This window comes from Falco naumanni, chromosome 1 (assembly GCF_017639655.2).
Source record: "Falco naumanni isolate bFalNau1 chromosome 1, bFalNau1.pat, whole genome shotgun sequence".
Lineage (NCBI taxonomy): Eukaryota > Metazoa > Chordata > Aves > Falconiformes > Falconidae > Falco > Falco naumanni.
This window is the reverse complement of record NC_054054.1, coordinates 37,277,357-37,295,719: the sequence shown is the minus strand read 5'-3', so window position 1 is coordinate 37,295,719 and position 18,363 is coordinate 37,277,357. Positions and strand designations below refer to the sequence as shown.

The window sequence follows — 18,363 nt, the reverse complement described above, 5'->3', positions numbered from 1 at the left end:
AGAGGTACTGGGAAAGGCACGTATCTGTGCTAGTCTGTTATGACACATGCTATTTATAACTAGAGGAAATGAAAACTATTGTTAGTAGTAAGACTATGACTCTTGTGAAACTTCCAATTAAGCAAGGTTGTGCCTGACCCTTATGTGTTTTTACTCTGAAACTCTGAACACTTGCACATAAAGAAACAACCATATGCTGTTGGTGGAAAACAACAATGCTTTCATCCAAACAGTAATAAAATTTAAGTCACTAAGCAAGACGGGGAGTCTTGGAAAATCTGTACGGTTAAAACTTTCTGAAGGTTTTGTATGTGTTGCCAAGTATTAAATGTTTGGGAAGATAACAACCAAAGGACTAGAGATCAAAACATTTCTTTATTTTTCATTTTGCTTGCTTTGTACATCTGGCAGTGTCAGGGTATTGTCCATTCCACTATGTCCCCTGCTCAGTTACTTACGCTCTCTGTTCAAAAACATGTCTGACCAACTAAGAGCAGAGAGAAGTTCTATTAGCACATCCACATGCCTTTGCAAACCAGAGATTTTCTAACACAGGTACAAAGTAATTATTCACAGACTGAAGTGGAAGCCAGCAATCAGAAAACCTTTTACAAATTTAAGAGAATGAGCTGAAAAACCCATGCAAATTGCAAGGGACCTTAGCCCAATTAGTTTTATTTGTAATCATAGCCTAATTGTGCTGGATCAATTTCAATTTTTTAACATCCTTACATTGCTTTTATCTGACAAAACTTTAGTAAAATTAAATACTGATCTTCAAATCTTCAAAACCAGACACCATACAGAAGGACAAGGAAAGTGACATGCAAAAACAATTCCAACATAAGCTGTTGGAGGAATGTATAAATTGGGATTAATAGTGGGTAAGACCACCTCAGGTGCAACTTCCTAAGTGACTGATTTCCCTGTTTCCCAACCCACATGGAACACAAAAGCCAGAACAAAAAATCAATTCAAATCTAACAAAAACATGCCTTTGACAGGAAACAGAACATTTTGGTTTTGAGTGTTTTAGATGTTTCTGAATTGGAGTAAATTTAGTAATGCAATGTCCTGTCATAAAAGTTAAGCAAACTTTTTCACTTTCATTTTTTGCCTTTTCAGCTGAAACGATCTAAGGAAACATCCACTGTATTGTGCTTGCTTTTAAAGTGTTCTGATGAAATCCAAATGTTAATAAATATTTTCTGGAGATGATTTTGATTGCTGCAAGAGCTCTATTTAGCTTTTTCACAAAGTTTCTTTTATGAGGTCAGCCAGTCTCTTGAAGGCCTGCAACGACATAGACATGGTTCACACTTAGATTCCAGCAACACACCAAACCTGTAAAGCTACTAACGCTACCCTAATCATATACAAACTCAGTATTTTATACTGCAAAATTCTGATATTCTCTGTTTCCCTTTTATAACAACATGTATGGCCTTTGGACAAAGGTTCCACTTCTCTGAGAGAAAATAAAGGCAGAGTTTTCTTAAACAGAAAAATGCATAGAGTAATGCTCAAAGGTTGAATAGAGTTCAGCTGCAACTAAACAGTTTTACTTTTAATACAGTAACATTATTTAATACAAGTTGTACTTTTAAACTAGTGATCCCTGGAAGAGTACCTCTTTTAACTTAAGAGCCTAGAGGCTCCAAAGGTGAAAGAAAAGGTTGAATCGGGAAGCATATGAAAGATAAGATTTGAGTGTCAATAGTATGGTTATAAATTACAAAGAAGAAGGAAGAAACAGAAGAAATACAGAAGAAACAGAAAAGCAATTGAAATGCTTATCTGTTACAAAACTTCACAACTGAATGAAAGTACAACTACAAATACTGAGCTGTTTCAAGCACATGAATCAAATGAGTATTAAATCTGCATAAATGAATGTCTCCTATCTTTCTTCCCACTAACTTTACAGATACAGCTGAATAACATCCAAAATGTTCCAAAAATACAAAGACTAGTTCCTGAGAAATTAAATACAACATGTATGTCAATTGTATGAAAGAAAAACAGTATTCTTTCTTATAAACGATTGACAACACACACACAAAACAAATAATTCAATCACAGGAATGGAAAATCTGGAATATAAGATACATGATGACTCCTAATGCTAAAGCAAATAGCAAAACTTACTCTGACTTCAGTAAAGCCTTTATGAATAATGTCTGGGAGGATTAAGTGTGAGACTCTACATGTAGGAGATACACAGAAAATTTTAAGTGGTCCTAAAAATTTGGTACCTTTCAGGTCATTTGGATATGAGTAACTTGCCTAAAACCCGGCTAATACTGCTTCAACAGTACTGCTTAATCAACTAAGTACTAAAAAACCTGTACTAATGTCCAATAAAACACAGAAGAAATGAGTAAAATTAAGGGAGTATTACTATGTGAGAAACTGTCTTGATAAGAATGCAAAAAAAAAAAAAAAAAAAATCTCACTTACCAGATCCATCTGGGCTGGAGAAGACAGAGAGAAGGAGGCTCTGACATAAGAACTAGGCTCTGAACTATCAATATTGAATGCTCCTCCAGGAACCAGTAACACCTAAGAAAAATCAATTAGCTACCCAGTTATTACCACTTCTACAGTTTTAAAACACTATGTTAACTAAATTTGAGAAGGCTTACTGCTGAAACACTGGTATCAGAACATGGCGTTATGCATTTCTTCTCTTCAAAATAAGAGGCCAAAAACGTGCAACCTGGATTCAGACTTTTCATCATAAAATCAAAGGGCTCTTAGGTTTTGGTTACCTAGGCTGGTGGGTTACCAGATCTGGCTTGTCATCACAATATTTAGAAGCACCAGTGAGATGGGATATAGTTTACTCAGTGCACAGTGATGGCTCTTATAAATTGTAGAAATAAAATAACTTAATTTGTCTTATTAAAAAGATATTGCGGATAGCGTTCATTCATATAAGTACATATAATAATATTATATATATGTTGTATACTTGATATATTCTACTATATATTATAATGGTTTAAATTTAAGCTGATTAAATATCAACATCTGAATACAGACATAAAAATATTTTATTAATGAGTCATTGTGCAACAATGCCTTGACTTGCAGACTCAGTGATGGTGCCCAAGTTCCCCTGCTTTTTTGTGTGCTCAGATGTGCAGATAGACATGGTAAATTTATTTTATCCTTCCCTCGTTTCATTTTAACATCATAAGCCATTACACTATAGGTCATACTTCTTTCTGCAAAGCTTTTTCCATGATCAGCTGCTGTGTATCAGGAACACCCTTAATTTTGATCCACAAGAACATGCCAGCAGCAGGACAGTACCATTCTGCCAAATCTGGAGAGAGAAAGAGAAAAGAAGGGAATCAAGAAAGAAACTTCTGACCCAACTTTAACTGACACATCATAGATTTAGTGATGTTGATTTTATTGCTCCAGTGAACTCAAAGGGAATGTAGGCCACAGAGCCAGGATGCCATTTGCCAAATTTAAAGTACTCCAAATCTGTGTGGGCTTATTGCATTTGTGCTGGTTTCCTCAATACTTTTTGTGAAAGTGATTGCTCTGCATTACAGAAATCCCAAACATTAACAAACTTGTATTTGTTGATTATTTCAGATCAAGTAAACAATCTAAAATAATTTTTCTGACGCAGTTTCTAACATCACTTTGACTATCAATATGATTTTAAGTGTAGCAAAGTGCAAAAGCATTTTCCTTTAAGTTTCAATGATTACAGATTTTTCCCCAAAGCAAAGGAGAACCTAGGAGTTATGAGGAGGATGGGAAGGCCTAGAGAATTTGTCTTATATTGTGTGTGCAGACTTACTGTATACCTTTTGTTTACCTAGAATTCTTTACCTGGTTTTGGACATACTTTTGACTTGACATCTTCTCCAGCTCCTCCTTGATGTACTTAACCATTATATCTACAAAATAAAGGTCTGTCTTCCATAGTATTATGGCTTCTATTACTAGAAAACATGAAGACCCTGTAGTCTTTTACATGAGTACATACTCACAATACAGTTTAAGGTAGCCCAGTGCTGTTACATTGTTTTGATACTTGGGGAATTGAGACAGAGAGGGCCTACCTAGGTCAACAACCCAGGGTTGTTCAGAGCCATGTAAAAAAGAAATACTTCATATCCAAAAACCTGGAATTATTAAGAGCAAGTATATTAATGACTGTGTGGTGCCCAAGTACTCATGTCCCATGGAAGCATCATCTAAGGCAGGTAAGCAGTTCTTAATCAGTTATTGCTGATTCCACTTAAGACTGACTAAAAGGAGTGAGGAGTGAGTCACTAATTGTAATGGCAGAATTGTTGATCAAATTCTTTCTATGCTCCACGATTAACCGCTTTTAAAAGAGGACATTTAAAACTGATTTCTGACAAAAAAGATTATCACTACTGCTACATCAATTGTTTATATCTTCTTTTAGATTAAGGCCACTATCTCTGGCTATTTCAGATGGAGATTTTTAAAGACAGATTTTACACATAAAAAGTATAAGAACATAGTGGAGTGAAATATATGCTCTTTGTAAACTGTTTTATACAGTAACGTGGTGAGCTTTTTTCTCATCACCATCTTCTTGTCCCACCAGAAAAGCATGAAAACAGCAGCACTAGATAATTTGTCCCAAGCTTAATATTTAATGTCATTGATTTGCTTATAATGCTTATATGTCACTTCAGTCAAGAGCTGAACTTTACTGATTATCAAAGAAGATAAACAGCTAGAAAAAAATTTAAGTAATTAGCTGTGTTGCACTCACTGACCTTTTAACCACTTCTCAGCAGCAATGAGCATTGCATCCCGCTGGGCCCTGTAGAACTCCACCACTCTGAAAGTAAATTATCAATTCAAAGTCATGATCTCATAGCGCTTTAGAGTCCATTTGTTTCCAAAGGCAGAAACAAAGCTTTTCTACCTGAACAACCTAAGTGCACATTTAATGGAAACGTAAGTATATCCTAGATGGGCACAACTGAGTATACTGCGTGTATAAAATGTTGTACATGTATCAGAGAAGTCCTGAATGCTTCAGCTTTGTTTCTAACAAAGCACTGATCAACCAGACAGAGGAAGTGCTTGTGTGGCTGCTTCTTAAGCTTTACATATGTCATAGAAACTTCATATATTATATCTATGCTGTCTATTCTATCAGTGGATACAAGTCCTGTTAGTAGTATTTACTGCACAAAGCAGGCATACTGAAGAAAATTAAGGACTTGCACATATGCAAAAGCACAGACTTAATCTTTGTGCATTTGAGTTGAATTTGTGTAATAGTAACACATGGAAATGCTATTTTACAAGGTAAAAAGCAAATCATATGATGAACCTGGCATGACTATTTGCCAGCTTCCCCTTTTCTAAACTTTTGAACCCATCTGCTCCACACCTGAACTAAAACTTCCCAATAACTCAACCTCTTACTAGGGAAAATGACCCTAACCCAAGTTTCAACATAGATAAATCTTGTGCAGTGGCTTTTGTTAACATGAGAAGTGCTGTGCAATGGGAAACACAACAGAAATGCTTGATAGAAAGTTCATAAATCAAATGCAAATGTGTTCCCATCTCTGTAGAGAAAAACATATTAAGTAATTTTACTACTAATTTTATCATTTTAAAAAAATATTCTCTAAACCAATAGCTTTGCTTTCTGGATTTATTTTATTATACCTGATAAGACAAACACCACCGCAAGCTTATATAGTTTTGAGACTCAGCCTGCATCAATTGTCACATTCTGCATGAAATAGTAAATCTCACTTACACAGTTTTTACCATTCACAAATTCTGTTGTGAGTTTTTTGCCTTTCATGTTGGAATGGCATTATAAAGTGTTAGACAGACAAGACTTCCACCCTCAAAAGCATGACCTAACACAGGGGTCCTCAAACTTTTTAAACCAGGGGCTGGCGCACAGATGCAGTGGCAGGCAGTCATCTGCGGCTGCTTGGTTCCCCAACCCCCAGCAGGGGGGTGGGGGTGGGGTGGATGAAGGACCCTGGGGGCCTTATCTGGCCCACGGGCCATGGTTTGAGGACCCCTGACCTAGTGAGTTGACTTTGTCCAAATGAAATCCCCTGGAAGATATTCCAATCAGCTGTTGGGCCTCATCAATAAGTCACCTGACAACTGAGTCTAGAAGGTTATAAAGGGCTGCAGCTACACTATGGCACCCTGCAGCACTATTTTCATTAGCTTGAGAGGAAGAACGGCCTGTTGCCTTGAACAAGGATGTCTTTTGGCCTACAAGAAAAGAAGTGGTGTATTTTGTATATATCTTTTGAACTGCTGAAAGTTGAGCAGAAGCAGGGTCCAAGTTTCACTGCAAAGACTATCTTCATGTTCCTAATTCTTAAAACAAGGCAAAACTAGGGTTGGTGTGTCTGCTTTGGTTTGTGTTTTTTTTTTTTTGTTTTGGATTTTTTTTAAATGCTAGTTTACAGAAGGGACAACAGGCAGGTGCTCAGGGGACAAGAGGCTGTTACAGTGAGACGTAAAAACTTTTTCCATGCTTTGCTCACATTCCTCTTATAGGCCTCTGCAGAGTGTAGCACACTCCCACTGAAGTAGCAAGCTTGGAGTTCTAATGGCATCCGAGTATGGCATCTGAAATGAAGCATGGACAGTCAAGAGAAACTATGCTCTTCCAGCATAATAAACTAAACCCAAATGTGTGTTAGTCAGTACCTAAGAAATGCCTTGCTCAATTAGACCTTAGCCCAGTGTTCTGTCTTTGAGTGGTGATAAAGGTAATGCTTAGCAAGTGTAGGTGAACCTCACTGCTCTCTGTAGAACATTCTATCGGCACCCAAAATCATTAGATTAAGGGTGCTAGAGGGTGAATCCCTGCTCAGTTAGTGAGGCAAGAACTGCCTTTATAGAAGCTATGCTGCCTTTTTCTTAATAAATTATGTGCCTAGCAATCTTAGCCTTTGCTATACAGCCTACTGCTTTAGCAGGGATGAAAACTTTATTCCCTGACTTGGAGCTCCTAGTACCCTCCTGTGTTCCCTTCAGATGGGAGCTGGACTGTTGTAGGTTACATGCCCTGACCTGCATGTCTGCAACTTCACTCTGAGCTCCTTCAGGACTCTTGCGTGAATAATGTCAGTCTTGGTGACCTGGCTTATGTTTGCCCTAATACTTCTGACCTCCTTACTGCGAAGAATGTTTTATGTAGGTCACAAGAAGCAGAATGATAGATGATGGGATTCAGCATATGACATGACCCTACCTGTCTATATGCTCCAAGAAACCCTTTTCTCCCCATTGCTGAAGCAGCTGAGATATCATAATCTAAAGAAATAAGACACATCATCAATACCATATTTTAAACAGAACTGTTTGCAATCACCAAAAGATACATAGCCTGATGCAATAATCAAAATTCCACACAGGCAAGAAATTGCACGTGGGGTCTCTTGGAGGCCTTTATAAACAGAGGTCGTAACAGCAACAGGCCATTGTAGTCCATGTTACTGCTGCCTTCAAGGATCATGGCAGTGTTTGGAAGTTGAGTTGCAGAGAGGGAAAAAATGGATGGAAAGCTAAATATGGTAACCAGGGAGAAAAAGGAAGGCAATGTATATTGCTTTACCTTCCCGCCCATGTCAGCCTGTCTAATACTGCCTCTATGATGAACTAATGGAGCTGGAAGATGGCAGCCATATTTAGATGTGCTCAATGTCTCCTTTCCTTATTACTAACCATAAAGGGGCTGTAGTTGGCAGTCTGCTTTGCAATGTCTTTGTGGGCTGACAGTATTGTTCTAATTGCAAAGCAGAATGAACACCGGAAAAAATCTAAGTGCTTCTTCCAATGTACACTTTACATTGAGGTTTTTCAAGTGAACCTATCAGCAGGAGATAAGAAGTACTTTAAACCTTGATTCTTGAGATCTGAGGGTTAAGGGCATAATAGCTGTGCTTTCCATGCACTGAGACACCCTATAGCAGGGGTCCTCAAACCTTTTAAACAGGGGGCCAGCGCGTGGATGCAGTGGCAGGCAGTCATCTGCGGCTGCTTGGTTTCCCCCTCCAACCCCCGGCGGGGGGGGGCCGGATTGAGGACCCTGGGGGGCCGTATCCGGCCTGCGGGCCGTAGTTTGAGGACCCCTGCCCTATAGCTTTGGTTGTAATTTCTATGGTGGTCTCTCTTCCTTCAGCAGAATTGAGAATGTATGTGCTTATTATAAACAAAATTGCAAAAGTGCTAAGCTGTTCGTTTGTGGTTTCTTACAACTTGGAATATGTTATATTTCCCAAATACATTTCAGTTGGCAGTTTGATACTTGCCTGTGTGAAAGTGCTGGTGTGCATTGTTGAAACCTGAATGTGCAGAATGACTCTGTCGATAAGAGGCTTGGGACCTGTCAGAAAACCTATTCTTAACCTAGAGGGGGCGGAAAAAAAAGTTACGACAGAAATGCAATATGATATACTTTGTGTGAGTTACGGTTTAACTTCTAAGTGGGAAAATGTGTAAGCATTCCATTGATATTGTAAGGGTCTTTATGCATTTAAGTTCATCTGTATCTTAATACTGCCCTAAGCCCCAGGCTTATGCAACTTATGAGCTCAGTATCAAAGTAATGAAATAAAAACATTTAAGGGTTTTTAATGCTTATAGTAGCTTCTTAGTTCTGAGACTTGAGGACATATCCCACATTTGTAAGCTTTCCTCTGCAACCATAAAGATTACATGAATCAAAGGGAAGGAAAGATAGGTTTGCACATAATGAAATATCATGAATGCTTAGGCTTTATGAAAACAGATGGAAAGTGGCAAACAGCTTTATTCTTTCACTCCCTTTCAGTACTGCAGGCTAACTGGAATTTAGACTGATATATTAGTTTCTTATTCATGCTTCAATTCTTACAACGCATCTTTTTTAATTTGAAGAAAAATAGAACCAATAAGCTCATATGTATCTTTGACAAAGATAAAATTGCATCATCCCTTTTTGCAGTATCACTTCTAAAAGTGCAATCACACTTAGCATCATGTTGTCTCCTCACTTTCTCAGGGATGGGGTTATAATCCACTAGCTGCCAGTGCAGAATTCACATTACTTTCTTGTATCTATTAGGATAATAAAGAAAAGCAAGTTAAAAATCAAAAGTGTTGACTTGTGTGAAATGGAAAAAAGCCAGCTTAGGTTTTTGGACAGGTGGAAACAACCTGAAAGAACTGTGAGGCTAGAAGAAGAGAGATCAGTATAACCCTATGAATAGTTTGAGAATGATGCCATCCTCTCTCTTCTATTTTACAAGTTCAGGGAGCCTGCAGGAATGGTAAGGAGATAGGAGAAATGGAAAAAGAAGAGAAAAGCTCCTAGGAGTTCCTGGAACAGAGCTGGAATCCAGCATCTGTCCTTCTGCCTAGATGGTGTCTGCAAGAGTGGGTGGCCTGGGGACAGTGACTTAACTATTGGTATCGGAAGAGAAACAGAATCTGGAGTTAAATGACTGCCAAGAAATAACATCAAAAGTGAGTGGACTGAGAAAAGCTGTAGATCCAAAAGTACATTCCAGAATTAGATGAAAAAACACTATGACATGTCTGATCATTTTGCATGAAGTATTAGTCTTGTGCCTTAAATGAACAGGCAATGCTGAGCAGTCTGAAGCTGGCCTTACCCAGATGAGAGAATTTTAGAGAAAGAGTCAGTCCTGATAACTCGGCCATCCACATCCATTGAGAGGAAAGTTGGAGCCCATGGCTTGGAAGAAAAATAAAAAATAAAATTCATGGTGCAAGTAAGGATTATGATGGAATTATTTTCTTTACTATGAAGACATAATTAATTTCTTAAAGAAATATTTCAGTAGTAAATATCTTACAGATGTGCATTCCAAGGAAAAAAATGCAGTAACTTGCCGGCAAGTGATTGTTTCAGCTAGCTGTCTAAGATGTGATTACAGTATTCTATGAAAGTCATCGAGAAACTGGCCTTGTTATTTTTTGATGCTTAGCCCACTGCTCAGCATACAAGTGCTCCGTTCAAGTTTTGGTATTATGCCATAAGCAGGAGAAAGAAATAACCACTTCTCTGCCAAGATATCTTTTTATGGAGTAAGCAGATACTATAATTTCTAAGATGGGTCCCTGTAGCTTTTAAGTTACCTTAAAAAGGGAAATCAGATGATATGACCAAATTTTGATCTGAGTTCAGCATAGTTTTTTCCTTATCAAGAATTCTACTTTTATACCTTTTCCCCTACGCTCTCTAACAAAGCCATACAATGCTGTTCAATGAGCAAGTGAAGCAGTTTTATTGCCTCCTCCCATACAAACATATTTTAAAATAAAAATACTGAACTTTAGCTTCTACCAATGTTTTACTGCTTTCTAAGACCAGCTTTTATTCCTGAAGTTAGGTACTTCGGCAGACTGAGCAACTGTAGATCCATGCATAAAGACAGATCAACACTCCATAGTTACCTGTTTAGGGAAAATTTACATGAAGGAGGGAAGCTGCCTACTCAGCGCTACTTTCTGTGGTATCTGGGAGAACTCTCTCAGGTTCTTCAAAAGACTAAGGGGTAAAAACGGGATATAGTAGATTGGGAGTAGGCAGCCTTCCACTGAATGTAAGACTGGGCTGAAAGGAACATTAAGAGGCTGCTATTTTCAAGTGCTGATTCAGCGGCATACTTGTTTTGCTCTGGAGCCGAAGTCTTTGACATTCTCTGACTACTGAAGGGAATTCTGTCCTGTGTAAGGCTTGAGGAATTTGAAAAAGTGATTAACAGGGCTGATGCAATAAAATGCCACAAAGGGGACAGCAACTAAAAGTAGCCTAGACTGTGAAGCCTATAACTACCTTGGTGGGACGTGAAGAAGGAGCATACAGCAAGATCCATGGCTCAAACCTTAGTTCTCTCCTGGACCAGAAAAGAAGATGTTACTAAGGAGTATGGAAGAAAAAAATTACCTTTTCAAACTGAAGAAAGTAGTAAGGATCATCTTCTATTATGAGGAAATCATATTTTCTTGCAAGCTAAAGAAATGAACAGGAAGTAAAGATTTGTTAAAATGTGAGGACACTGAATCCATTTCTTCCTATACCCTGGGCCTATTACCAGGATCATAATATTATTCTATGGATTGTTCGTTCACGGTATACAAGGCCCTATCAAGAGAATCTTTCAAATGCCCGATTTGGACATCAAGCAATTATAAGAGTAAGCCTGGTACCTGCTGTACAAGGACACATGTATGTAACTGAAGGTCTGTTCCATGTAGTGTGAAAACTTGCAGGAAGTCCAGTTAGAAGACCATGGCAAAGGCAGCAGGTGGCAACAGGCTACTATTGCAAAAACAATTTATCTAATGCATAGTCCACCTCTGAAGAGTTGTCATGGAACAGGTTATGCTAGAAACAAGTTCTAGGAGGAATATCTACTGGACCAATAATGGGCCAAAATACCATATGTGGGGTATCCTCGACTGAATTGAGATTGACATTTATCCATTTCTGCCTACAAGATTCACAAGGCCCCAGCTACATACCTGATAAATCTCCTTCTTGCGCTCTGTGGTCAGAGAGTTTCCAGTTGGGTTGCACCCATTCGGAACAGTGTACAGGAATTTGGGGAGGTGGTGGCTACGTTTTTTTACGTCTTCTGGACTCCAAGTAGATAAAATTTCTTTTAGAGCTTTTGGAATAATGCCATGTTGGTCGCTAGGAACGTTAATTATGTTACAACCCAAGGGTCTCAGCTGTTGATAGGAGGAACAAAACTGTCATAATCCAGTCATTCAAAGGTCTTCCTTTTATCATCAGCATCGTAAAATTTCATTGCAAAGTCTTTCTGACTTAGTAGCTACGTCAAACTCCATTTGCTCATGATTCAAAAGAAAGTTTGTCTGAATTTGCTGTGAGGCTTGTCAAATTTACCACATCACTCCTTATTTGCCCTTTTAAGACAACTGAGAAGAAATGGGTACCTCCTATGTTCAACTGTTGCTCTTCTCTAGGAAATCAGACATGGTTTTGCAAGCAGAAAGGGATTTTGTAAATTTGAACTGTGTTCTTTCAGGACTCCTCATGGTCTCACCACAGGTAGTAAGTTCAGAGCACCTTCATTTCCTACTGACAATTTACACTCTACTTCAGTGGAAATGCCAGAACTATAAGCTACTCTTCACTGACAAAGGGCAAAGTATCTGTTCGCCATAGATACATTCCGCAATATAAAGGAGAATGAAATGATGCTACTGCAGTGACCTGTTGACAGCAGTATGAAAAAATACAGGCAAAATACCAACAAAATGCATGCTGTCTCCCTCTGGAATTTCAATCTGTACCATGTAAGGCTCTGCATTTTTAAGTAAAAATGCAAGATGCTGCATTGTCAAAATATATTCCTAACAACATATATTTCATTAGAAAAGATGCATTCAAACTTAGCACAGCAAACAGTAATAAAATTTGTTTTGATGCAAGGGGAGAGTAGACAAATGTTGTGGTATATTATCTGTTCCAACCCTTCTTACAGGTAGGCATTCTGAGCTGACATTTAATTACACACTGGTTATGTTACTTTTCAGAAGTAAACTTTTGTGTAGTTCTTACTAATTCACATTTTTGCACTCATATGTTTCAATCATATTCCAGTTTTATACTGTTTATGTCATGGGCTGCTTATTATACCATAGCTACATTTCAGGTGAATGTGCTGACATGTCAAAATACCCAGTTGTCACACATTTGCTTCAACCTGACCAGGTTGTGATGGCTTGCTTTCCAATCCCAAATGTGACCTCAGCCCTTGAATGAACTAGGATTTTGGAAGAGTAACTTCACTCCTGGGAATAGCTTTTATAGAACTTTTAGTAGAAAAACTTCTATGAATTAATATTCATGAACTTGACGAGACTAATGGTAAAAACTTGATTCTAAGATATGTTTTTACAGTAAATACAGACAGTGTATATAAGCATGCAGATAAGATACTAAATTGCTGTTTCAAATGTATCAGTGTTTTGTAGCTAAAGAATACTTACAGCTGCTAGTGTCCCAGAGTATGTAGGTGCATCCAATAGGATGTTGTCCCCAGGATTAATGAGCATTTCAAACACCTGTAAAAGAAGAGTATCTTAGATCGTGACATTCTTGTACACATGCTTCATACTTCTGATTTCCTCATATGATTAAAAATCTTGGTATTAGTAATTGCCTAACCATTTAACTTGCCATCTGTGAGAAAAGCAATGAACAAATGAGAAAATGCTGCTTTTGAGGCAAATGAAGCTGGGTAATCAGCTAGAGGATACCAATTTGAAATGGAAAGGCAGTGCTTTACTATAAAACAGAAACAGTGCTTCAGTTACAGAAAGGATCAACTACGCAGCAGTGAGGGTAGATTGGAAAGGGTAATTATTTACGGAAGGCTAATATAATTAGAATTGAGTTATGGTAAAGCAAATAATATACCTATGTACTTATTATTGTACTAAAGTAACATTAAATGATACCTTACAGCATGTTTTCTGACAGGCTCTTTAGTTTACCTGAAGTCATGCAGTCCTGACAGATGAGACTGCCACACCAGTTTTATTTCAGCTCTATTACCTTGCATTCATAATACTGTGAGACATATATTTAACAAAGTGCCCTGCATATAGTTATATAGTAGCACTTCATGCTGTGTGTAACTGAACTGATGGAGGAATAAACATCGCTGAAAGAAATGCATTTAATGTATGAAGCTTTTGGTCTTACTTTACACAAGCCTTCCTGGCTGCCTGTTGTGATGCACACTTCCATTTGTCCTTGCTCAGGACTGTAGTTGGCTGTAGGGGGATTATGTAGATGCCTCTGGAAATCCTTTAGCCAAGCTAGCAGCTCTGGAATCCTGAAACGAGAATAAAATAACGTGTATCTAACATCTATAGGCCAAAGCTAGGCTGTTCCTCTAAATCATTGCTTAATCTAGCACAGGGTCCTCAGTCTGATTTCAGTGTCACATAGATACACATAGATGCTGATTTTATACCTGCCTTACCAAATGAAGAAACATTTATCTTATTTTTCTATGGAAAAGCAGAAATGAATATCTGTTGGTCCATACACTAAACTATCATACTGAAATCTGGGTGGAAGTGATTTGCCAAGGATGGAATAGGGATGGAGGCTGAACAATGTCTACTCCTAGAAGTGATCTTTTCATACTCAAATGGGGCAATGTGACAAAGCTTGCAATACTGCTAGTAATAGGCTACAGATACTCAGGATTTCTGAAACTCTTTTCAAAAAATGTCTTAAGATCTTGTAGAATGTTCACAAATGGCTAGGTTAATTAAAATATTAAGAGAAGTCTTAACTTCACTGATTAATGCCCTGCATGCCTTTCTGTGTACCTAAATATTTTTGCAAACCTGTCACAAGCCTGACTCAGTGCTGTCTGCTGGGGAGCTACATTAGAGCTAAAGTAACTTAATGGTATGCAATTTTTGTACTAAAAATGACATTACTATAAATATCTTCATTCAACTACCACAAGTAGTACATACTGACTTTAATACAGAGTACCAAATGAAAGCAAAGCAAATAGTCTGGAATATGGAAACTATGTATTGCAGTGTAGTATCTTACTGTAAAACACAAAATGATTCCTCCTGGTGATCTGGGAGTCTGAATTCTCAAATACTAACAGCCAGGAAATGCTCTGGCTTGAGAATTACTAGTGTTAGGGTTTTTTTTTTTTTTAATTACACATCTGCTCACAACTTTCCACTTAAACCAAAATGTAAATAGTCAGGCAAATTGAAAGATGTTAAACCTGGTTCTGTAAAACAGGTTTTACAAACATGTTTTAAAAACACAGGTGAATTAATGCAATAGTAAAGGATTTTATAATCCTTTGATTTTGGTATCTTGAAGTGCAAGCAGCTGTGACTGATACCCGGCTGAGGCTGAGTACTGCAGAGCCCGCTTCATCAGATCTTCCCCAATCTCAACAGCCGTTCCATGTCTGATGGCAACAGTAGCCCTCTTAAAGGGAAAAACACTAGGGTTTGGTGCCCCTCCAGCCAGAGAGATGAGAGATGGAGGAGACTTCTGCATCAATTCAGCTAGAGTAAAGGGAGAAGACCTTGGTTACAATTTGATTATTTGCAACATTGATCATATAGTCAGCATTTAAGTCCAGAGAAGTTCGTTCCATTTTTCACTTTAACTGTCTTGAATTCAAAATTATCATTAATTCTTTTTAAATTCACCTTTCTACTTGGATTACATTGGGGGAAGGGGGGGAAGACATGGGTGAGACGGACCAAACAAAAAAAAAAATCTGTTTAAAATCCCCTATTTATAATTTATTTTAAATCTGGATTGTTCTACTATTACTAAAACTTCTTCTGTAACTGATGTCTTTAAGCTTCAAGAATTTAAAACCTTAACGATCTTCTGTTTAGAGTGACTTGGAATGATTGCCTTTGTCTTTTGTTTAGTCTCACTTTAGCTGAAGTGGCAGTAGTGCAGCTACACTGATAATTACATGTATGATTATAGCTTTTCCATAAGGGAGCGGGAACATTTCTGGCAGCCCAGCTTTAGCAACAGAGGCACCGTGTAAATAATTCAGTAAGAAGAAAATGTTAGCAACTCTTGCTTTAAAGACCCAGTTTCACAATCATTCAAGTCCAGTCTATGCAGCCCAGATTGGACCTCAGTCCAGCAAGGGCACTTGACTGCATTAAATTTAAAAGCTTACATTATGGCATTCATGCCGGCTTGGTAGTTTTACATCAGATATGAGAAGAAAGATGACATCAGATTTGGTTTAAAGCCTCCAGTTACTGAGTTTATTCTCAACTACTTACTAGCAAACTTGAATAGGGGGAGTTAATTCTTATCAGTTTATCGATATGGGTCACGTCTGTGACTTTTGGTCTGGTAAAGAGATTTACTTTGTCATCAAAACTGCAGCCTCCATGTGTCTTTCTCCACAAGCTGTGCTACTTCTCTGTTATGATGTGTATCAGTGTATCACTTGAAAATGTACGAGACTGACTATAGTGAATTAGTTGACTTAGCTGTACCTGTATGAAGCATTTTAAGCAGAACAGCAAATGCCAACCACTTACCAAGAGAGGAAATCGACCCCTGAAGGCTTAACTAGTGATGTATGTCTCATGCTCTGATTCTGTCAGGTCCCTGTAGGTTTCAACTGAGTAAACAAGTAGTAGGTAGTTAACCTTTTCTATCTGTCACACAGAAGACTATGTAACATGGTAGCCTAATGATAGCGTAATATAGAAAGGGAAAATGTAGTAACACTGAGGGGGTGCTGAGGAATTTATGGACTTTAACAGGATACAGGAAAGCTAGGTGGGAAGAAACATGGTGCTGGGACTGAATTTCAAGTCATTAGCAGTTGCTTGTTCCTGGACAACCGGCATAAATTCAGTAGCAAACTGTGCCAAAAGCCCTGCTTCAGAGGCAGTAGCAAAGATTTTTCAGAAGCGTGTTGAAGTGACAATACTATTTCTTTTATCTGGATGGGTTTCTGAAGTGGTTCAAGGCTATTCACTTTATTCTTCTTTACACCTGCTTGACACCTCAACTTGCCAAAAGTGAAAGCTGTTAACTGGCCTTGCTTGTCAGCTTGCAGCACGGTTTTCTTTCAAGCCCAGAACACAGAATGACACCCTTCCAGAAAACCTGGCAAGAATGGGCATATACTCACTCAGAAGTCTTATTGGAGACGCTTTTCTTGCTGCACTCACAGTGGTTATGAACCGAGAGTAATTCATATCTATGGACAAAAAGTAATTAGCTGGACATGAAGCTAGAAAAGTTAACAGGAACGCCAGTGCTTTTTTGTATGTGCATCTCCCACAAGTAATGCTTCCAATTCATCATCTCCATAGACGTACTCTATCATAAATTAAATGTCAACTTATGTTAAAATCAGTGCTGGAAATTATTTTCCATTTTGAATTACTTGGAAAGTTTTCAAATTCATATGGGTGCTGTCACAGCCTCCCAGTGACACTTGGTGCAGAGAGATGAGGCCAAATGCTGTTATTTTGATAAACACAAATAGCAGTGCAGCTTTGATCTGGGGAATTTGTTGGTGTGCTGGTGAAGAGGCAAAGGCCCCTTTCCCTCACCTTTACTGCCACCTGTGGAGTTCTAAAGGCAGATTACAAATCTGAAGAGCTGTCAGATCTTAAACAGCCATCAGTTTATTTTAGTAATTTTTTTTTTGTTAGTAAGAATCCAGCTTTATTTAGCTGCATTAAGTATTCCGTTTGAAGTATGGTAACGATTGCAAGCCATCATTATGAGTTGCAACACTTGTCAGGTTAAGAGGAGGTCTGGTTTTTTTTTGTGGTATGGTGTGCTTGGGGTTTTTTTTGAAGGATAATTAAGGACATCTTTCAGAATGCTTCAGATGAGTGTTTCCCCCCGCTTCTTCCCGGTGCCCACAGGTTCCCTGGGCAGCGACCTGCGCTCCCGCAGGCACCAGGCGCCCCGTCCCCACCGTGACGCTGCCCCCCACGAAGAAGGGGGTCGCGGGAGGGGGGTGAAGGGCAGAGACCCCGGCGTTTTGACCGCCGCTTCCGAGCGCGCCTCTACTGCAGTCACGGAAAACAATCCTTTAGCAACCGCAGCAACGCGCATGTGCCGGCAGTTATTAAAAATCATCTGGCAAGCGAGGCTGCTTTAAATGAAAATAAAAACACAAAGCCCCACCCCGTTTTTGCTAAAAATACCGTTCCTCGCTGCCCTCGCCCCCAGCGCGCCGGAGCCTACCAGGGGTGCCTGCGGCAGCGCGGCGCCCCCTCCCCTGGGCGGCTCCCAGGCCGCCCTGGCGCTGCTCCCGGAGGGGGCTCGGCGCCCCCAGCGGCGCGACCCGCCCGCCCCCGCGCTCCCCCGCGGCGCAGGGCCCGGCGGCGGCCCTCGGCCCTCGGCACGGCGGCGCGCACCTACCGGCAGGACGGCGCGGAGCAGGCGGCGGCCGGGGAGGGCAGCGGCTGCCCGCGTTGCTGGGCATGTGCAGGCCCGCCCGCGCAGACGGGCGCCGGGGCGGCCCCCGGGCGGGGCGGCGAGCTGCCCCCGGGGCGGCTCCCTCGGCCGGCGGCTGGGCGGCGGGCCGCGGCAGGGCCTGCTCGGCGCGGCGGGCTGCCTGCGGAGCGCGGCCGGTAGCGGCGGGCGGCGCTCGCTGAGCCGGTTTGGGCGCCCGCTCTGGGTAGATCCGTGCAAAAGGCGTGAACCGCACGGCTGCCCCGTCCGTCCCTGCTGCGTGGTGGCCCCAAGGCGGGCTGCGGCTCCGGGTGCGCTGGGCCTGCCGCCGGCCTGGGGCGCCGCGGGGGGAAGCGGAGGAG

At 40.0% G+C, this 18,363-nt stretch overlaps 1 protein-coding gene across 1 annotated transcript; it reads right to left on the bottom strand.

Moving 5' to 3' along the window:
- Positions 1–356: 356 nt before the first annotated feature.
- AADAT (aminoadipate aminotransferase) lies at positions 357–18,092 on the bottom strand. Its single transcript, XM_040589025.1, has 14 exons — positions 17,969–18,092; positions 16,719–16,787; positions 14,934–15,102; positions 13,751–13,883; positions 13,033–13,107; positions 11,536–11,745; positions 10,958–11,023; positions 9,660–9,742; positions 8,316–8,412; positions 7,256–7,317; positions 4,782–4,846; positions 3,225–3,331; positions 2,461–2,562; positions 357–1,293 (listed from the first exon to the last, which is right to left on the bottom strand). The coding sequence occupies exons 1-14, from the start codon at positions 18,030–18,032 to the stop codon at positions 1,252–1,254; spliced, it is 1,344 nt and encodes a 447-aa protein (XP_040444959.1). The 5' UTR covers positions 18,033–18,092; the 3' UTR covers positions 357–1,251.
- Positions 18,093–18,363: the final 271 nt, after the last annotated feature.